This window comes from Crocodylus siamensis, chromosome 2 (assembly GCF_052110815.1).
Source record: "Crocodylus siamensis isolate JL-2025a chromosome 2, ASM5211081v1, whole genome shotgun sequence".
Lineage (NCBI taxonomy): Eukaryota > Metazoa > Chordata > Crocodylia > Crocodylidae > Crocodylus > Crocodylus siamensis.
Genome location: NC_143396.1, coordinates 67,318,098 through 67,340,718, shown reverse-complemented (window position 1 = coordinate 67,340,718; position 22,621 = coordinate 67,318,098). Strand labels below are relative to the sequence as shown.

Sequence of the window (22,621 nt, the reverse complement as noted above, 5' to 3'; positions counted from 1 at the left end):
TATTTTATATACAAGTGCCAAACAAAGGGTATTAAGAAAAAAGACCTCTCACTAGAAGCGTAGTAAAACAGTGGAATATGTTGCCTAGAGAGGCTGTGCAATCTCCTTCCCCGGAGTTTTTAAGACCCAGCTAGACAAAGCCTTGATTGGGATGATCTAGTTGGAGATGATCCTGCTTTCAAGCAGGTGGTTGGATTAGATGACCTTGAGGTTACTTCCAACCCTAATATTCTATGATTTTAAAAGGCTTGCTATATTTCCCTACAGTTACTTCAGAGGTTTCTTTATGCAATAGTAGTGTGCAACTTCTGGAGCACTAAGCTGCACTGACACCTCATCAGGAGGCCAAGGCATCTAATGTGAATTCTATTCACAATGAATAGATAATAGGGAATGAATTTATGTAGAATTAAATGTGAATTCTACATCAATTCATATGGACTGTGCCAAGTTGTACTCTTCCTTGTGAGTTTTTCAATGAAACATGACGTACACAAACATTTGACTAAGCAAAGTGTATTTTCTTACCTTTTAGTTTCTTTCTCTCTCTCTCCCCATTCATCATTTTTTAATTTTTCATGCCCTTTTACATACCGCTTCTTTAGCTGTCACCCTTTCCCAGTCCCTCTCTTTTCATTCTATTCATATCAATGCCTTGACTACCTTTATTACCTCACCAAGAGGAATGGAATGGTTACTGTAAGACAAAAGATAGATGCTTTTGTCCGTTCTCCCTGGCGCCTGGCAGTTTCATCATCATCATCATTATTATTACTGCTCTTATTTGTTTTGCCTTAGTGTAGAAATTGAACTTACTTCTGCCAGCAGCACTGTGGTGGCTCTTGAGGGTATAGGGTTACCGACAGTAGCACAGCATATGTATGAACATGAGAGAAACAGCTAGTTGCTGAAGGGGAAAAACTGGTTAAGTTTCCAAGGAAAGCTCTGCCATGGAATACCACTCAGCACTACTTCACTGGTAAGCCAGTAGGGTGTCAGAACTGCCATCCACTATACCTTGATACCTAATTGGGCCATACAAGATCTTTGAGTTTTGCACTAGGATTCAGAGCTGTGCTGCAAACAGGCAAGACTTCCTAAGGGTGATCACCAGGGACACTGCTTTTCCCTAAAATCACAAATTCTCTGATAAAACCCCCAAAATCCACGACTAAAATGAAAGGCCCATCACTCTCCCCACCCCCAGCCTCCTTGGCCCCGCTGGTGCTCCTCACTCCCCTCCCCCGCAGCCCCCTGGCCCTGCTCATACCCCTCACTCCACCCACAGCCCTGCCAGAGGGGCCCCCAGATGTCAGGGCTATGGGGCCAGGGACTCAGGTCCACAGTCCCTGCCCCCAACAGAAGGCAGCAACTGCTGCAGTGGAGTACAGCCCCTCTTTCCCTCTCTGCCCTCCTGCTGCTGGCTTGGGCAGGGGGAGAAGCTGGCTCCCCACCACTGCGTGGAGTCCTAGGGGTCAGGGGGAACCTGTACCCCCCAGATCTGCACACAGGGCAGGCATGGGCTGCTTGCTGCAGGCCCAGGCTTCCTGCCTTGCTGCCCTCCCTTGTGGCCTCTGCTGCTCAGTGGGTGTGACCCAGCACTGCAGGGCAGAGTGAGACCAGGCAGGAAAGCTGCTTGCTGCTGCAAGCTCTGCACTGCCTTGGCTACACATCCCCTGTGCATGGCACAGCAAGGGCCACAACCCTGCACCGTCACCCCCCGCTGCTGCTGTGTGCACAGGGGATGTGTTGTCAGGGTAGTGCAGAGCTAGTAGAGGCAAGTGGCTTTTCCACGTGGCCCTGCTCTGCCCTGCAGGACTGGGTCGCACCCATTGGGCAACAGAGGCCCCAAAGGATGGCAGCAGGACAGGAGCCTGAGCTGGCAGCAGGTAGCTCATGCTTAGCCCCACCCCACACAGATCTGGGGGGCACAGGTCCCCCTGCTCCTTGGGAGTGTGTGCAGTGTCAGGGAGACAGTTTCCCCCCTTCCCCTCCACCTGGATGAGCTGCCCATGGTCCCATCCTGCTCCCCACCATAGCCCTTCGGGCACACATTGCAGCCCCAGGCCCCAAGCCCTATGCACCCCCTAGCTGGGCAGCAGCCCCAGCCCTGCCTAACTCCCTCCCTCCCTATGAGGGCCTCAGTTGTGTCCCCCCGCTCCCCCTGACTTACCTGCAGGAGCTGCTCTCCAGGCTGCCTGGGGCCAAGTGCATGTAACATGCACGTGGTACCCCTTGCCTGACCACCATCCTCTCGCTCCCTCCCAGCCCCCTGCAATCTGGAACTCTGCCAGCCTGCAGAGAGCTCTACGCAAAACTGCAAAATCCATGGGTTTCTCTGCTAAAATGAAAAATCTGTGTTTTCCTCTGGTAAAGGGGGAAATTCATGTTTTTCTCCATTTTCCTATGGGAAACCCGGATCCCTGGTGATCACCCTTCCAAAAGAGCTTAGCTGCTCAGTTTGCTTCTCATTAGAGGTGCACCGATAAAGGTTTTTTTGGCTGACACTGATGGCCAGTTATTAACCAGCCATATCAGCTGACACTGATCCAATTGCCAATATGCAGCCCTGCAGTTTGGAAAGCAGCATCTGACTGGTAAGACTGTTGCGGGGGAAGGGACAGGGGAAAGGAAGGAGCATGTGGGGGGGACAGATCAAGGCCCCCATGGTGAGGGAGGGAGTGGGGCTGGGGCAGGTGCTGCCCAGTTAGAGCAGGGCAGGGCACAGGAAGGAGATTCAGACAGCTTGTCTGGGGGACCGGGGGCTCCTGCTGCTGCGTGCACCCCTGGGGGAGGCATGGGGGCATGTGCCCCCCAGATCAGTGCACAAAGTGAGGGCAGGCTGCATACTGTCAGCTCGGGGGCTATGGACTGGGCTACAGCCACCCCAAAATTCACCATAGCACACTCCAGCAGCCTCAGCATCTCCTGTATTCAATGTCTCCACACTTCAAAATGGCAGTGAGGGCGTTTTAACTACAGCTCATCAAGCTTCAGTTAAAGTGCCCCACCATCATTTTGAAGCATGGGATGCTGAATACTCGAGACACTGAAGCCACTTTATTTAGAGCGGTTCCCAAGATCTGCTCTAATTAAAGCATCTCCCCCACCACATGTAAAGATGCCCTTATAGACTAACTGGTTCAAATGCACAGCATTTGGTAGGCAACAACCTACTTCATCAAGTGCTATTTGAGGAGAAACCAGAGGCAGCCTAGAAATAACAACTCTCTTCCATTCACTTCCCTCCCTGAACTTCAGTTACAGAGACCGAAAGCAAGAATACTGCAAACTACTGTAAACGGTCAGCATGGGGTACCAACTTAAAACATTTAGGGCTTGTCCACATACAGAAATTATGCCAAAAGCAATTTAGTTAAAGTGGCACATCTTTACTTGTAGTTCATGCTTACAAACATTTTAAATTTAGTACTCACATGAAGAATAGAGCTCTTTACACTCTTCTCTCCTGAATTAGAACAATAATAACTAAATACAGCTTTGAGATGACTTTTAGAATGGAAATATTTTTAGAAGTGTATAAGAGTTAAATGACTTAAAATACAAATTATTCTTTTTCTGAAATTTAGGTATAACCAGTTTAGTGTCTGAAAAAGGAACAGTACTTGTATACAAAAAGTCACACAGAAAGTACCTCTAATATTCATTTGTAGGTAAAGCAGTAAAGGGTATATTTTGGTAATAAAAGCCTTCTACAAAGCATGGCTTCCATGGAGAGAATGCTTGTACTTTTGAGCCATTAGCAGATTATGAAAGTAATAATTCAGCAATTCTTAAACATTCAAATGATCTTGCAGAATAAAAAAAAAAAATCTTACAAACTTATATAAAATACAAGCAATAATTAATGAGTCAAATGAATTAGAATGAGATAAGGTTAATTAAGTTGTCTGAATCATGGCAAGGTTGAAATTTAAACCATACAGGTATCACTACATCAGTTAATCCACCCATAGCGGGAAAGTCTGTTGCATTGTATCAGTGCTTTTGCCTCAGGATTTGCCTGGTATTCTCTTTTATGCTGCTCTATCACATTTATGAAGACATATTTAAGAATATTTCAAGAATGGTACATTCCTCCAATGAGTCTCTCTTCTCAGTCTAAACTCCTACATCTCATAATATACCAACTAGACTTATTTTCTATATTTTTTTTTAAACATGACAGTGGACATTTTTAAAAACAGATTTTCTGGAAATCTGTTATTTCATATTCTCCCCTTCCCTCATACATTTGCACATGAACGAAAAACCCTGCATTTTAAAAATATTTTCTGCTGTTTTTTCATTCCCCTTTTGGAATGGTAACAGAAATCCTAGCCATGAAAAAATGTTAACCAAAATACCAACCATTCTGTAGATTTTTATGCACTTTACACGTCTTCCTTTTAAAACACTAGGCAAGATTCTAAAAGTGTCATTCATCTCTTGGATGCTGACCATGCTGGCACAGCAGCTCTGACAGCTAGGCAAGAAGCCCTGCAGGCTGCATCTCTAGATGAGTTATCCAGCCAGAGACGCTCCACAAGTACAGATCAAGAATTGCTGAAAGTCACAGCAATACTTGGTATATACTATAAATCATACGCTAACATAGCTACATTGCCTATAAGGAAAAAAAAAATCAAAATCACTAGATGACCTAGTTGCAAACCAACACAGTGTAGATGCAGCTATGCCAATAGAAGATGGTTTTCCCACCTCAGATGATGTATTTTAGGGAAGTGGTATACTGGAATGCCAGCCTACACCAGCCTTCTCTAGGCAGCTCTGTCAGCCTACATTGAGCCTGAAACTGAAGCTAGACATAACATCATTACATTAGTCCCTCCAATCCTACAATCCAGCCTAAACAGGGAGTGCTCTTCACCTTAGAAGACTGACAGGATAAGGGACAAGAGATAGAAATAAATAAAATGTCAGTCTGAAGAATCACAGAAAGTTAGGGTTGGAAGGGACCTGAGGAGGTCATCTAATCCAACTCAGTGTTTAAAGCAGGACCAGCCCCAACTAGATCATCCCAGTCAAGGCTTTGTCTAGCCAGGTCTTAAAAACCTCCAAGGATAGAGCTTCCACCACCTCTCTGGGTAACCTGTTCCAGTGTTTTACTACCCTCCTAGTGAGAAAAGTCTTCCTAATATCTAACCTAAACTTCCCTTGCTGCAAGTTAAGACTGTTGCTCCTTCTTCTGTCATCTGCCACCACTAAGAAGAGTCTAGGTCCATCTTCTTTTGAACAGCCTTCAGGTAGTTAAAGGCTACTATTAGACCCCCTAAATCTTCTCTTCTCTAGACCAAGTAAGTCCAGTTCCCTCAGACTCTCCTCAGAAGCCATGCACCCCAGCCCCTGAACCATTTTTGTTGCCCTCCACTGGACCCTCTCCAATTTGGCCACATCCTTTCTGTAGCGGGGGCCCAAAACTGACCACAATACTCCAGATGTGGCCTCACCAGTGCTGAATAGAGGAGAATAATCACTTCCCTTGACCTGCTGGCAACACACCTACCAATGCAGCTCAGTATGCCATTAGCCTTCTTGGCAAGTAGGGTACACTGCTGGCTCATTTTTAGCTTGTTGTCCACTATAACCCCAGGTCCTTTTCTGCAGAGCTTTGCCCAGTCAGTCACTCCCCAGCCTGTAGCAGTACATGGGATTGCTCCATCCTAAGTGCAGGACTTTGAACTTGTCCTTGCTGAACCTCATGAAATTCCTTTCGGCCCAATCCTCCAATCTGTCTAGGTCACTCTGAATCCTAGCTCTACCTCCACTGTATCTACTTCTCTCCCCAGCTTAGCACCATCTGCAAACTTGCTGAAAGTGCACTCTATGCCATCTTCCAGGTCATGGATGAAGATACTGAACAAAACCAGCCCCAGAACCAACCCTGGGGCACTTCATCTGATACCAGCTGCCTACTCTCTGAGCCTGATGCTCCAGCCAGTATTCTATCCACCTTACAATCCGTTCATCCAGCCCATACATACTTCCTTAGCTTGCCTGTGAGAATGTCATGGGAGACTGTATCAGAAACCTTGCTAAGGAAGAAAAATTAGATCTTACGATAGTAAGCTAACTTTCTATTTTAGTGGCAGCTGTAAGCTGACTGTATGAGCCTCCATGAAATAGATATTTCCTTTTGCCATTAGGCTAAGGTTTTTTGACTTCCAACTACATGCTAGGGGTAATGAGCTCATGGGGATCCCCATGAGCTGGATGACAACTCTTCAGGCTACAGGTTACAGAGTACTGCTAGAATTCTGAAAGACATTCATGACCAGATATACTTGTAACCTGTCTTGTACCAGAATGTTATAAAAACAGTCTTTTTTAAAGTGTTATCAGTAAGATTTAATTAATATTGTACTAAAAAGCAGCTCTTGATATTTTGAAGATATTCCAATCCTGTCTCTAATTGTACACTTTGCTCCCATTAAACTGATAAAAAGGCTTAGACATTTCATCTGTTCCTTCAGAAACATTAAGTTTTCCCATGAATTCATTCTACACAAACTAAAAATAACTGAGTTACAAAGTTATAGTAGTTTCTGTATTTCCAAAGCAGGTTTTGAAAGTTCAATGTCCTGCCTGCTTTAAGATTCAAAGTACCTAAAATAATTAATACTTCTTATGTTTGCAAATATAACTGCTTTAAACTGAAGGCATTAAGGAGTCATGTTTGCAGATCAGCACTTCTAAATGATAGCTCTATAAAAATTCCACTTTTCGCTACTCAACTTTTATTACTTAAAGATCTGAAAAACAGTTGATTTTGTTTTTTTGTGAAAATAACTTTTTGCCCTTCATACAGCATTTCATCCCAAAACACACTTTCATCAAGTTTTAATTCCCTGAGTTTAGCAGGTAAGGAACCCTCCCAGACTTACCAGCTATCAAATGAGTCATTTCCCATCAAATAGTGAATACACGTGCACAACACTATACATCTATCCTAATCAAAATGGTATTAGAGGAGGAGAAAGTTGAAGCATTGTGGGTTAGGATACATGGAGGTCAAGGGGCAAAGGACTTGGTGGTGGGGGTCTGCTACAGACCACCACATCAAGAGGAAGAGCTAGACTTGGAATTCCCGAGGCAACTCTCAGATGCCGTATGGTCTAAGAATGGGGTTGTCATGGGGGAACCTAAACTACCTTGACATCTGCTGGAAGGAGCAGTCAGCCAAATCCAACCATTCATGTGGGTTCTTGACCTGTGTACAGGACCTTCACCTAAGGCAGGAGGTATACTGCCCCAGTAGGGGGAATGCCTTACTGGATTTGGTGTTGGCTATGGGGGATGACCTGGTGGGGGAGCTGCAGATTCGTGTTCACTTTGGGGACAATGACCAATCAATCAACTAAATTCACCATATGGCAAAAGTGGGTAAGATAACAACTTCAGTGGACTCAGGAGTTTAGTCAATGATGCACTTCAGGATAGGGGTATCAGTGAGATGGGAGTCCAGGAAAGGTGGTCATTCCTAAAGGAAGTGATCCTTTGGGAACAGAGGAAGACAATCCCAGTGTGAAGGAAAAGGGGGGGAAGGGCCCAAAAATCTGTTGGGAGTACTGCGTCCAGTTTTAGGCGCTGTACTTTAAGAAGGATGTGGATAGCCTCAAGAGGGTCCAGAGGAGGGCCACTCATATGGTTAAGGGTTTACAGGCCAAGCCCTATGAGGAGAGACTAAGGGACGTGGACCTCTTCAGACTCCGCAAGGGAAGGTTGAGGTGATCTTGTGGTTGCCTTCAAATTCATTAGGGGTGGGGAGCACAGGAAGGGATTGGAGATGCTCTGTTCACCACCCTTGGGGTAACAAGGAATAATGGTCACAAATTGACAGAGAGCAGATTTAGGCTAGACATCATAGAATCAATGAGTTGGAAGGGACCTAAACATATCATCTAGTCGGACTCCCTGCCATGGGCAGGAGGGAGCACTGGGGGTGGCAGGAGTCATAAGACCCCAGCCAGGTGCCTATCCAGTCTCTTCTTGAAGATCCTCAGGGAAGGTGAGAGCACCACCTCTTTGGGAAGCCTATTCCAGGCTCTGGCCACCCTTACAGTGAAGCAGTTCTTTCTAATATCTAACCTAAACCTATCCTCCCTCAGCTTGTGGCCATTGTTTCTGGTGACCCCAAGGGGGGCCCTGGTGAACAGACTTTCCCCGAGTCCCTGCTGGTGGCCCCTGATAAGGTTGTAGGGAGCCACAAGATTCCCCCCTCAGTCTCCTCTTGCGGAGACTGAAGAGATTCAGGTCCCTCACCCTCTCCTCATAGGGTTGGCCACGGAGGCCCTCAACCATAGGAGTGGCCCTCCTCTGGACCATCTCATGAAAAACTTCTTCATGGTGACGGTGGCCAAAACTTGGAATGGACTGCCAAGGGAGATGGTGCTCTCCCCTACCTTGGGGGTCTTTAAGAGAAGTCTAGATAGGCATCTGGCTGGGATCGTCTGACCCCAGCACTCTTTCCTGCCCAGGCAGGGGTTTGGACTCAATGATCTGTTGAAGTCCAATCCGACCCAGACATCTATGAACATAATATTTTCAATTATGTAGCAGTACCTTGTGCCAATATGATGGATGCTCCAGTGAATGCATGGAGCTTCTCCACTACGAAACATTGCTGCTAGAGCATACGGCAGCAGTCTCCAACCTTTTTATGTTGGAGATCACTTTTGGAATTTTTGAAAGGAACCCAAGATCTACCCTGTACTCCCCCCCACCCAGCAGGTAAGTCTGTGGGGAGGGAAGGTGGGGGGGCGTGCAGATTGAGGCAGAAGGAGAAAACACTATCTGGGGGCACATCTCCCCAGCAGGTAAGTCTGTAAGGGAAGGGGTGGAGGGAGGTGGGCAGGTCAAGGCCCCAGCCCTAGCCCCACTCCCTCTCTCACCACTGGGGCCTTGATCTGCTCCCCACCCCCAACAGCAGTGAGCGAGGCTGGAGCAGGGGCAGGGTGGGGCAGAGCCATGAGCAGCTCACCTGGGGGAAGGGTATGTAGGGGGAGGAGGCAACCTGGGAGGGCACAGGGGGTGGGTGGGAACCGCATGCCCCAAGAATTGCATGGGGCGGGGCACACTGGGCTGCAGCCCCCAGCCTCCAAAAGGAACAGCCTGGCACCGCCTCCCAGCCCCTTCCCACCCCCCAGGCATGGCGGCTGCATGCTCTGGATCTATACTGGGGAGGGCAGGCTGCCACTGCGGGCTGGGAGGTGGTGCCGGGCTGTTCTCGGCAGAGGCTGGGGCAGTGCTGCTATTGGGCAGAGCAGTGGTACCGCTGGGAGAGGGTTGGGAAGGCTACAGCGAAATTTCAGGTGGCTGCAGGCCCCCACAGCCCTGCTCCCAGTGCTGCCACCTGGCTGGATAGCAGTGTGGCCCCAGCCTCCACCAGGAACAGCCCGGCCTCAGCTGGCAGCTGCAGCCCGCCTGGCCCAATTCCAGGGGCATGTGCCGCGCCCCCCATGCCCTCCTGGGGTGTGTGCTCCCTGCCCCCCTCCCCACGCTCCCTGGATGAGCCGTTCATGGCTCCATCCCACCCCATCTCTGCAGGGCCTGCCCCTGCTCCAGCCCCACTCCCTCTCACCACTGCTGCAGCCACCTTTGCTGCCCCACATTTTGGGAGGGACATGCCCCCCAATCTGTACACTGCAGAAGCAGCTCCTGCTGCAGCTGGCCTGGGAGCAGTTGGATGCATATGGTGTCAGGCCACTCCTAGGCCAGCTGCAGCAGGGCTTGAGGCGCAAGCCTAGCCTGCAGTGGGAAATGCCTCCGCCAGGCCCAGATGGGGGGCACATGCCCCCTGAAGCCTCCGCCAGAGTATACACAACAGTGGGAGCCCCCCCTGCCCCTGAATGAATGCCCAGGCTCAATTGTCCCACCACCTGCCCAACGCCCCACTTCCTGGGCAGCTCCTGAACTCTGTCCCTCAACATGGTGGCCTTGATCTGGCCCCTGCCTCTTCCCTTCCCCAACAACTGACTTGCTGGGCTGGGGGGGTGCACACACACATGCATGCACATATTCAGCCCGACCCCTGCCCTTCCCCAGCCCAGGATCACAAGAGGCTCTGGGATCAACGGATCAATTCCGATCGACTGGTTGGTGACCACTGACATAGGGAGTAGCAGACTTTTTTTTTTTTTAAATCAAGATAGCCTGCTTTGATCATTGTTCAGTTTTTATTGCTTTCAATGTAGTCTACAAAAGATAACAGTGTTATTTCCTTTTACAGTAGATAAATTTACATTAAAGATATATTTTTAAGGGTGTCTTAATTATGGGCTAACCCTACAAGATGCAAAATGCATTACAAGTCGAGGGTGCTCATACCACTATCAGCATAAAACAACATTGTTGTTCCTTCTACAACATCAGAACCATCAGCTCTAAGAACAAGCAAAAGCACATGTAGAGAGGTAAGTCAAGGCCTTGATGCAATTACGTAAGTTTCTTTCCACCTTAAAACGAGAAGGTCTTTTAAACTGAGAACACTATTAGCCCACATATCTCACTACAAAATAATGCCTGACCACAAGATGAAAAGCAGACAGAAACCACTGGACAAAAATCTGCTAGGCTCCACATGGACATATAAACATGGATCAGCCAATGCCCTCCAACTCACTGAGGATTATGAAGAATAGAATGGTGAGACAGACACAGGACTCTCTTATACCCATTCCAATAACAGTAAAGACATTTCATAAACCTGCTGAGGAAAAGCTATAATTCAATTCTATTGCCAAAGCTATTTTTATAAATGTTTTCATGATATTAGTATATTTTAACTCAGAAATGTAATTAGTTATTTAAAATTCATTTTGTTTAGTTATAACAAGGGTACAAAAAGTTCAAATGCATGTGTATATTTGCATTCTAATTTACAGTAGTGGGTAGTTTTTGCTGGCCTTTTAAAGTCTTGATTATCTATACTTTGACATATATCTTACTGGAAGCGTTTCTGTTTTTAAAGACAATTACTAGTATTTGCTATTTAATGCATCATGGTTTAATAAATTCAAGTATAATTATAATAGATATGTGAAGACATCAAATTTTATTATGGGATTTATGACATCCTCATTTATCACCCTTACCCTTAAGAGTTTGTTATGAGAGCAACTCTAATACCGCACTCCTGTCAGAGTGGTATTTACATTCACATACATAAAAACTCAAGGCAACTTTAAAATTAGTACTGTTTGCAGTGGTTGGGCTGAGCCCAGGTTTAAAAGATAAGTGTGTATAAAACCCACTCATTAACTATGTATATAAATTAGTAAATATTGAAAAGAAAAATCACCTTTCAAAAGCTGATTCAAGTCCATAGCATCATGCAAAACCTTTCGATTATATCTGCGATCAATCTCGGAATCTAGTAAAAAAGATACAGATGTCAGACTGGGTTTCATTTTTGTCCCTCTAGTTTGGTAGGCTCTACAAATTTTGTACTGTATTTAAATCTCTCAAAATTACCATATAGTTCTTGGCTCACATTTTCCTGTCGTTTTATTTTCAGTTTCTTGTCATTTGATGCTGCGAGTTCAAAAGACTGGATAGGACTGATGTCTGGTGTTGACAGAGGAGTAACGTCAGTCACTGTATCTTCAGACTCCTCTGTGTAGTCACCAAGCTTCGGCTTTAATTCCACTGATTTTACTCCTGATTTGAACTTTTGCTGTGGAGACAGAAGAGCCAAGGTACATGTATTTCTCTTTGAAGAGGAGTGGGATGAATCCGATATGCAGCTGTCAGAATCTGTATCTGAACAATCTGTATCTGCACTTGAGGAGGAGGAGGAGGAGGAAGAGGAAGAGGAGGAGGAGGAGGAGGAGGAAGAGGAGCTGATATTGGTATATTTTTTGTTAACTTTCTTTATGCCACTAGACTGCTTTGCCGATTTAGGTCTAACCCTTTGTTTTTTGCCATCATCACTACTGTCCTCTTCATCTGTGTAATAGTCTTCTTCACCTTCTTTAACTATTTTGGGGATTCCAGCTGGAATGTTTTCCTGTATTCTACTTGTTGCAGATCTTCTCCCAGAGGTACCTGCATTCTCTGAATCAGGAGAAAGTGACAATGAAGAAGCATTCCCAGGATGGTCAGTGTCACCATCTACACACTGCTCCTTCACCAAAGATCTCTGTTTCTCTTCACTTTCCTCATTAGGACAGGAGTCTTCTCTTGATTTGGTTTCTGATGCCAAGTCTGATGATGCTACATGTGTACCTACTTTTCCTATGAGCTCACTATTTTCTTCATTTTTCTTTGGTGCTTCTTCAAAATCACTATCAAAGAATGAATGGTCCACTTCACCCTCTGACACATCTTCATATCGGTCCATTTCAAAATTATTTTAGTGTCTAAAATCTGGTCCTACAAATGAAAGAAAGGATTTTCAAAAATTTACAAAAAACACATGAAAGCATACCTTGAATATGAATTCTATTATATTTCTATTTGAGTAGTAATATGAACCATGGTACTGCTCTGTAGTTAACCATGCCACCATGGTTCACTATACACCTTTTTCACCTACTGTATGATTTCTAGATAAGAAACCAAGATATTTTGATTTAACAACATACACTGTCACTATTAAAGATAATGTGGCTTTTTCTCTCTCCCCTCTTTCAGCGAAAAGAAAATTCTCCTAACATTTTTTGTAGTTAAAAGGTTCTTTCAAACATAATGAAAATGTCTGACTTTTTATCCCACCAACTCTGGAACTATCTTGTTGCAATAATTTTAGACATTGCAGTTAGAGAATAAAATACCCAATGAACACATGGCAGTCACATTTCAGCTGTCAGTGGGGACCTCCAGCTCAAGGCTCCCTATCCTATCTTGTAACACACAAATCTCCTCCGTGAATCGGACAAAAATTCACTCTCACCACTGAGTTATACACAGACTAACTAATAAAACTAAAACAAATTCTGTTGGCATTTTTTGCTGCTGTCAACTGGTTATACATAAGCATTGTTAGAACTGGAAGTTATTAAGTTTGACTCAGCACTAAAAAGTAAACCCAACTAGTTCCCTGCTTCATACGCTTTTTGATTTACTGAGTTCCTCAGGGCCTATTGTTCTCAGCTCTCTTTACACTTTTCAGCTTCTGTGACGTTTCAGTTTTAAATCATGAATTCCCATATGCAAAGAGATGGATTACATGAAACGTATGAACTTATGACTTAAATGTATGAACTTGTGGGGGACACAGGGATCAATCTGCTGACCTCACCTGTTGTCTCAGGAAGTCTGCTGCTTGCCCAGAGCCCAAATCCAAGATGTCACAGAGGTATTACAGAGACTCATCTGGCTCCCTGACTATTACCTCATGCTGCTCATCCATGTGGGCACCAATGATACTGCCAGGGGAGACCCTAATTAGATCACAAGTGACTACAGGGCTCTGGGTGCAAGGGTGAAGGGGACAGGGGTTCAGGTGGTGTTCTCTTTGATCCTTCCAGTCAGGGGAAAGGGCCAGGGCAGGAGTGGGTACATCCTGCAGATCAATGCCTGGCTGCATAGGTTGTGTCGCCAGCAGGGCTTTGCCTTCTCTGACCATGGGATGATGTTCCAGAAGAAAGATTGCTGGGAAAAGATGGGATCTACCTGACAAAGAGAGGTAAGGGCATCTTTGCAGACAGGCTGGCTAACTTACTGAGGAGGAATTTAAACTAGGTTCACTGGGGGATGGAGGCCAAAGCCCTGATATAAGTAGGTGACCTGGAGGAAGCAACAAGCAGGAAGGGGCAACAGGGAGATGTTCTCATTCTTCAGAAGAAATGCCTGTAAACAAATGTACAGAGCCTGGGAAACAAGCAGGGAAAACTGGAAGTTCCTGCAGTCACAAAACTATGATATGATTTAAATAGCAGACTTGGTGGGAGTTCGCATGACTGGAGCTCTGTCATGGATGGGTTCAAACTATTCAGGAATGACAGGTAGGGGAGAAGAGGAGGAGGAAATGCACTTCATGTAAAAGATCCATGTGATTGCTCAGAGCTCCAATATGAGACTGGAGATAGGCCTGTTGAAAATCTCTTGGTTAAGGTCAGAAGAGAGAACAACAAGGGTGATGTTGTGGTGGAGGTCCTCTATAGACTGCACCAGAAGGATGTGGTGGATGTGGCTTTCTTCAAACAGCTAGGGAAAGCTTTCCCATCAGAGGCCCTGGTTCTCATGGGGGACGTCTATCACCCTGAAATCTGTTGCGAAGGCAATACAGCAGTGTGCAGGCAATCCAGGAAGTTTCTAGAGAGTGTTGGGGACAAGTACCTCGTGCAGGTGCTGGAGTGGCCAACTAGAGGCTGTGCTCTTCTTGACCTGCTGCTCACAAACATGGAAGAATTGGTGGAGTGTACTAGTAGATGGCAACTTGGGCAGCAGCAACCACAAGATGATTGAGTTCAGGATCCTGAGGAAAAGAAGGATGGAGAGTAGCAAGTAGGGACCCCGGACATCAGAAAAGCAGACTTCAACTCAGGAAATTCATGGGCAGGATCCCCTGGGAAGCCAAACCGAGGGGGAGAGGAGTCCAGCGGAGCCAGCTATACTTTAAAGAAGCCTTATGGCGAGCACAGGAACAAACCATCCTGATGTGCAGGAAGACTAGCAAGCATGGCAGACCAGTTCAGCTTAGCAGGGAACTCTTCAGTAAACTAAATCACAAAAAGGAAGCTTATAAGAAGTGGAAACTTAAGCAAACAACTAGGGAGGAGTATGAGAGTACTGTTCTGGCATGCAGGGATGAAGTCAGGAAGGTCAACATGCAACTGGAGTTGCAGTTAGCAAGGCATGTGAAGGGCAACAAGAAGTTTCTACAAGTATGTCAGTAAGAAGAGGAAGATCAGGGAAAGTGTGGGTCCTTTACTGAATGGGGGAGGCAACCTAGTGACAGAGGACACAGGAAAGGGTGAAGTGTTCAATACCTTCTTCACCTCAGTCTTCACAGGCAAGGTCTGCTCCCAGACTATTGTACCTGGCAACACAGTTTGAGGAGGAGATGCTCAGCCAACAGGGGCAAAAGAGCAGGTTAGGGACTATTAAGAAAAGCTGGACATATACAAGTCCATGGGGCTGGGTGGAATGCACCCAAGGGTGCTGAGGGAGCTGACTGATATGATTGCAGAGCCACTGGCCATTATCTTTGAAAACTCATGGCTATCAGGAGAGGTCCCAGATGACTGTAAAAGGGCAAACAGTGCCCATATTTAAGAAAGTGGAAAAGGAAGATCCAGGGAGCTACACACTAGCCTCACCTCAGTCCCTGGAAAATCATGGAGCAGATCCTCAAGGAACACATTTCTAAGCACGTTGAGAAGAAGGTGATTAGGAACAGTTAACATGGATTCACCACCTGCAAGTCATGCCTTACCAACCTGCTTGCCTTCTATGATGAGATGACTTGCTCTGTGGTTGCAGGGAGACCAGTGGATGTGGTATACCTAGATTTTAGCAAGGTTTTTGATGTTGTCTCCCACAACATTCTTACAGGCAAGCTAAGGAAATACGGGCTGGATGAATGGATGGTAAGATGGATAGAAAATTAGCTGGAGCATCAGGCTGAGAGGCTCAATGTCTAGCTGGCAGCTGGCATGAAGTGGAGTACCCCCGGGGCTGGTTGTGAGGCCGGTTTTATTCAATATTCTCATCAATGACCTGGAAGATGGCACAGAGTGCACACTCAACAAGTTTGCAGATGACACCAAGCTGGAGGGAGCAGTAGATATGCTGGAGGAGAGGGCTAGGATTCAGAGACGTACAAGAAGTGGAGGATTGGGCCAAAAGAAATCTCATGAGGTTCAAACAAGGACAAATGGTAAGTCCTGCACTTTGGATGGAAGAATCCCATGCACGAGTACAGGCTGGGGGCTAACTGGTTGGGCAGCAGTGCTGCAGAAATGGACTTGGGGGTTACAGTGGACAAAAAGCTGAATATGAGCCAACAGTCTGGCCTTGTTGCCAAGAAGGCCAACAGCATACTGGGCTACACTGGTAGAAAGCGCTGGGAACAGGTCAGGGCAAGTGATTATTTCCCTCTAGTCAGCACTGGTGAGACCACATCTGGAATACTGTGGTCAGTTTTGGGCGCCTAGTACAGAAAGGACATGGACAAATTGGAGAGTCCACTGGAGGGCAATTGAAGTGGTGAGGGCCCTGGGGTACACGACTTCTGAGAAGAGGCTGAGAGAACTGGGCTTGTTTAGTCTAGAGAAAAGACTGTGAGGAATGTAATGGCAAAACACTTTGGTATATTAACAACTTTATAAATAAATATTTAAAAGATGAAAAGCGATGGCTACTTTATATTTAATAAATATTTAAAAAACAGGATATGTAAAAGCTCATATTCAATAGTCCCAAAACAACTTGAATTGAGATTCCTTTTTATTTACAGACAGCTTTCATATGATAGATGCACATCTTGCTGGGGTCATGTGACCCCAGCTGTCTTTCCTGCCCACGTGCAGGGGGACCAAACCCAATGATTTGGGTACCCCTGCACCTTGACAGGTGTGCTGCCCCTGGTCACCATCTTGGGACCAATGTCCGGAGCAAGCACAGGCAGCTCCAGGCAGGCCGCAAGCAACTGCACCGTGGGGAGGGGCTGCTTTCTCCCTGCCCCCCCCAGCGCTCAGCACCACCTTGTAACCCAGGCCCACTCTCAGGCTGGCAGTGGGGTGGGTTACAAGCTGGTGCTGAGCACGGGGAAAAGTGGCCCCTTGCCTGCCCTATGGTCAGCGCCCCATGCTGCAGCCACCTGCAGCCTGCATGAGGCTGCCTGTGCCTGCTCTGGACAGTTCTGCATGGGCTGCGAGCACCTGCAGCACGGGGCGCCAGCCATGGGGCAGGCGAGGAGCCACCCTTCCCAATGCTCAGCATCAGCTTCTTCCCTGCCGGCAAGCAGGGGGTCAGGACTGTCTGCTGCCATCTGCCTGTACTGTGGGACTGGGGGGCACTGGGTGTGAGCAGGCAGGGAGCCAATGGGAGCACAGGGCCCCCATCGGTGTCCTGGGGCCAGTGGCAGTGGGGCTCAGACCAGGGTGGCAGGAGTGCAGGGTCCCAGCTGGCAGGGGCTCTATGGAGCCAAGCCAGCTCCCCCCTCCCTGCTGGTGCAACCCAGCTCAGCTCCACAGACCCCTGCCAGCCTGTGCCCTACTCTGGGCCCCATCTGTGCTGGCCCTGGGACATTGGTCCCAAGATGGTGACCAGGGGGCAGGGCAGCTGTCAACGGGCAGGGCTACCCATACGGCCTTTGACAACCTGCCAAAACTGGGTAAGCGGCCCTCAACCCAAAATAATTGCCCATCCCTATTCTAAAAAGTTGTGCGCGAGAGGCCCTTGACAGCTCACCAAAGCGCATTAAATGGCCCTCCAGCCAAAATAACTGCCCACCCTGATTTAACCCACCACATCTGCCACACAGTATGGTTACTGAAAATGTCAAAACCCATGGCTGAGAGAATTCAGACCTTCCTGTCTCAAAAACACATACCCTGAATATTTGAACTACAGAAGAATTATTTTTAGCAATAAAAACAGTTCAAACACATTTCCACAATCCTGTCTTACTCAAGAGACTGTGGCGGTAACACATTATCATTCAGAACATTGCTAGTATCACTCAGAATATCACTCTCTTCCATTCTTCAGGCTAAATCTCTCAAATACTTTAATCTTCGTATTAAGAACAGATGCCATTGGTCACCTTTTCCACCACTCTTCTTGGGTACTTCCAGACTAAACATTAATTGAATTTCATACCATCATTAAAACAAATGAGAACAGTCTAAGTTGGAGATTTTTATTTTATTTTATGCTCTCACCCACCTAAGACACATACCTTTAGACAAACAGGATCAACATATTGTAGGTAACCAGGAATTTTTCAGAGACAGTAACCTAATTAAACATACTATTTTTTAGTAAGACTTTATGTGAAATACACATTTTCATTCATGTTTCAACTGTTAGACTATAGAAATAAGTCAAATTCTGCAGTCGTAGTAAAAATGTGACTAAACCCCAGTCCGTATCCCAGATCTCCAATGTTAATAGCTATTAAAAGAAAATATTCTTGCTGGTGTATACTTGTCCATCCAACCATCAACTTCTTACCAAACATCAAATGTTTATACAAGCCTGTATCTTGGGAACCCAGTAAATAGTCAATGAAAAATTCAATGAGAGTACAGTAAAGTCATGCTCATTAAATTCTTGTTGGACCAGAGCTCTACGCAATATCCTCAAATTATACATCAACCAGTTGCTCATCCTAACAATTAGTAAGAAACAATAATCTTCTACCAGCTCCCAAGTTTTAACAAAAAGAAACAAAATCTCATCCAGACTAGTTTCTGAAGTATTTTTATAGTTTTAACTGCACAAATGTAGCAAGTTTTTCATATATCTGTCACCTGCCTTACCCCTCAGAAGATCAATTTGGAGGTGGGATCCACTAATGGATCCCCCTGGATATCTGGCATAATATTAAACATTACCAAAGTGAGGCGTAATCTTAAACAACCGATGTGTGCCTGAAACCTAATATTCACTGTAACTAAATTATTTGTGTGATTATACATTACTTTTCCATAATATTGTTTAAAACCTTTGTGAAGTATATGACAACAAAAAGCATCCAAGCTACCATATTTTCTAACATACAACACCCTCCCCCAAAAACCCCAAACCCGAACAACTTAGGATGCATGTATTAAGCAGGAAAACTTTTCTTTGCTGAAAAGGTAGCATGCCTGGAGACACTGTGCATGATATGCAGCTGCCAAGATGGCCCAGCAAGCTGAAGGGGCAGACTCCTGTGTTAAACCTCCAGACAAAGCTATTGACTAACCACTGTAGCTTGCGTTTAAAGCAGAAAGTGAGCTGCTGGTAGTATCTTGATGAGACCTGTGATGTGGAAAACTTTATTTACAGGAACTTATACGAAGAACTACTTACATTAGAGAAATAACAGTCTTGCCACTGCCCTTACAAGGGTCTGGGTCCTAACCATTTGTGACAAAGTCCTCCTGGGAACAGAGACACAATTCTACATCAGGCAACTGGCAATGGGCAACACTGCCATTGCTCACTAGTCCAAATTTCTGGACCTAGGGGGAGCCCTGTTGGCCAGATAACAAGGCTCCATGCGCCAGCAATGATCTGTAGGCCAGCAATGGTCTGCCAAATATCTGGAAACACTGTTCTATGGTATTTCAACAGGAAAAGGGATTAGTTAAGTTTCTTGAAAGGATAAATCTGATCATCCCTCTGAGGCTTTGTATTAGACTGATCAAAACTGAAATACAGAAGGTAGCACATTGAAACTCCTGGCACACATTCATTTAAAGGCTGGATGCACAATTCTAGAATTGGTATCAGATCCCAATCATATCACTACTACTTGCTAGTACAGGGGGAATCCAGGATCAGAATCAGGATACTAAGCTCCCGGTGCACCAGAAAATTGAAAGCTGGATGCCCTGTGAACTCAGGCTTTATGGTGGGGGGGACCATGCCATAAGTTCAGTTCAAGGCACAATGGAAACCAACCATGAAATTACTACACATTTTTGTAGAATAATTTTCTGGTTGATTTTACATTTTGTGGCAGCATTAATGGCCTGAACATTTACCATTGGGATACCATTTAACACCAAGGTTCCCTCCAAGGTATATGCCATGCACAAGTAAAAATCTTGCCGCACACAAACTTTTTAACACCCGCCTAAAGGAGCTGGGCACAGAGTGCGCTGGAGGCACCAAGGCCGGCGTGGAACACTTACCGAAGGTAAGCTCCTCACCAGAGGACTGGAAGAGGGCCAACGTGGTTCCCATCTTCAAAAAAGGGAGGAAGGAGGACCCAGGAAACTATAGGCCAGTTAGACTTACCTTGAGCCTGGGTAAGCATTTTGAGAGAATTATCTTGGCACATGTGCATGAGGGGCCAGTGGGGGATGTTATGCTTAGGGACAATCAACACAGGTTCATCAGAGGCAGGTCCTGTCAGACCAATCTGGTGACCTTCTATGACCAGGTCACCAAATCTTTAGATGAAGGGGTAACAGTGGATGTAGTCTTTCTGGATTTTAGGAAGGCCTTCGACACTGTCTCTCATCCCATTCTCATTAAAAAACCTGGGGAACTGTGGTGTAGACACCTACACAGACAAATGGGTCGCCAACTGCCTGGAGGGCCACACCCAGAGAGTGGTGGTGGATGGGTCATTTTCAGCCTGGAGGGATGTGGGCAGTGGGGTTCCGCAGGGCTCGGTCCTTGGGCCCGCACTGTTCAACATCTTCATCAGTGACTTGGACGAGGGGGTAAAAAGCACCCTGTTCAAATTTGCTGATGACACTAAGATGTGGGGGCATGTGGGCACGCTAGAACGAAGGAATAGGCTCCAATTGGACCTAGACAAGCTACAGGGGTGGGCGGATGAGAATAGGATGGGATTCAACACTGACAAGTGCAAGGTGATGCACCTGGGGAGGAAGAACCAGCACCATACCTACAGGCTGGGGAACTCCCTTCTCGTCAGTGCAGAGGCAGAAAAGGATCTTGGAGTCGTCATTGATGCCAAGATGAACATAGGCCAGAAGTGTGGGGATGCAGTCAGGAAAGCCAACCATACCTTGTCATGCATCCACAGATGCATGTTGAGCAGGTCCAAGGAGGTGATCCTCCCCCTCTGTGCAACACTGGTCAGGCCGCAGCCGGAGTACTGCATCCAGTTCTGGGTGCTGCATTTCAAGAGGGATGTGGACAACATGGAGAGGGTCCAGAAGAGGGCCACTCGCATGATTGGGGGCAGCAGGGCAGGCCCTATGAGGAGAGGCTACGGGACCTGAACCTGTTTAGCTTCCACAAGAGAAGGCTGAGGGGGGATCTAGTGGCCTGTTACAAACTAGTCAGAGGGGACCAGCAGGCACTGGGGGAGTCCCTGTTTCCCCAAGTACTACCAGGAATGACCAGAAATAATGGTCACAAGCTCACAGAGGGTAGATTCAGATTAGACATCAGGAGGCGCTACTTCACTGTCAGGGCGGCTAGGACCTGGAACCAACTTCCAAGAGAAGTGGCACTGACTCCTACCTTGGGGGTCTTTAAGACAAGGCTAGACAATCACCTTGCTGGGGTTGTTTGACCCCAGTACTCTTTCCTGCCATGGCAGGGGGTCAGACTTGATGATCTGCTCAGGTCCCTTCCAACCCTACTAACTGTGAAACTTTAGGGCAGGCAGCAACTCCACCCCAAGGTGGGACAGGGGCTGGGGCTGGGGCTGGCACAGGCTCCGGGGAACTGCTCCACACCCCCACATTGCCTCAGGGTGGGAGGAGGCACACAGTATCAGGGCTGGGGAGCAGAGCAGTCCCCCAGAGCCAGCGGAGCCCGCGCCAGCCCCCATCTGTACATACGTGTGTGTGTGCACATGCATGCGCACTGATGCATACTGTGGTTGTCTAAACTTCAACACAAGAGCTCAGCAAAGGGGAAGTACTGACAAGATACCAATATTTCCTCCTAGAAATATATGCCATTTGAGAATACAGAGGTGAACAAGATAAAAACTCAGTAATCATAAGCTGATTTTTTTCTCCCCAGTCTGATATCCACACTTAATGGCATTAATCTGGACATTCAAAGTGAAGGGAAAACCATGACACACAAATGGGATCAGCAAATACTTTAAGTGATGAGATATACTTTTAATGAGAGCAGAGCTATTGATGATTTGGCTCCAGACCATATTTTACGTGCCTGTCTTATGCTCTTGTCTTACCCTAATTGAATGGCGCTCAACCTCCAGGCAACAGAGCCGGGTCACCTGGCCTGCAGGCTCCCTAAAGGTCTGGAAATTTGACAGCAGGGGAATGGCAGCACTGTTAATACAATTTCACTCTCCTTAGGGACACTTACCAGTGGACTGCACCAAAAGGGGGAGATGGGACCAAAGCGGCACGCTCACAGACCACTACTCCTTAGAGGGAACACTGTTTAACACATGATTATTAAGTTAATCATGCCCTGCATGTAATGGTTGCCAGGGGCCTGAGGAAGACCTCTATCAGATTTGGCTATTTGTTTTTTCTGTTCATTAAGACATTTCTCCTGCTGAGCAGCATTGTTATGATAAACACAGACACTTGATATTTAACAGAGAGTTAGTTACCCACGTTAGTCTGAAATCAGGCAGAAGGCAGGGTAGGGTGGCACCTCAAATGCCAACTCATTCAGAAATACATAAGCTTTTGTAGGCAAAAGCCTACTTCATGAAAGCATATATTACTGTTATATCAAACAACATTAGAACAAGGCAAGGTATAAAGTATCTGCTGAAGTAGGCTTTCGCCCACAAAAGTGTATGCCAGTGATTCTAAACCAGGGTGCCACAGTACCCTGAAGTGCCTTGAGATCCTTTCAAGGCTGCCACACAACGTTACCACTGGTAGGCGTGCAAACGTGATGCACATGATAAACCCACAGATTTCAAAGAAAAATCCATAACATTAAAAATGTTCAGCCCTGTGCTAGTCTTTCTGAGTTCTTCACAACAGAACAATAATAAAGCAATTCTTCTTTAGTTTAACCA

At 46.4% G+C, this 22,621-nt stretch overlaps 1 protein-coding gene across 2 annotated transcripts in view; it reads right to left on the bottom strand.

Annotated features, from left to right (window-relative positions):
• Positions 1-22,621, bottom strand: part of CFAP97 (cilia and flagella associated protein 97) — a 43,671-nt gene that overhangs the window by 17,225 nt on the left and 3,825 nt on the right. For both annotated transcript variants that reach the window (XM_090036096.1, XM_090036098.1), the window contains exons 2-3: positions 11,494-12,393; positions 11,321-11,392 (exon numbers count right to left, since the gene is read on the bottom strand). In XM_090036096.1, coding sequence (XP_089892222.1) covers positions 11,321-11,392; positions 11,494-12,361 — 940 coding nt within the window. In that variant the 5' untranslated portion in view covers positions 12,362-12,393. The remainder of the gene's footprint in view (positions 1-11,320; positions 11,393-11,493; positions 12,394-22,621) is intronic.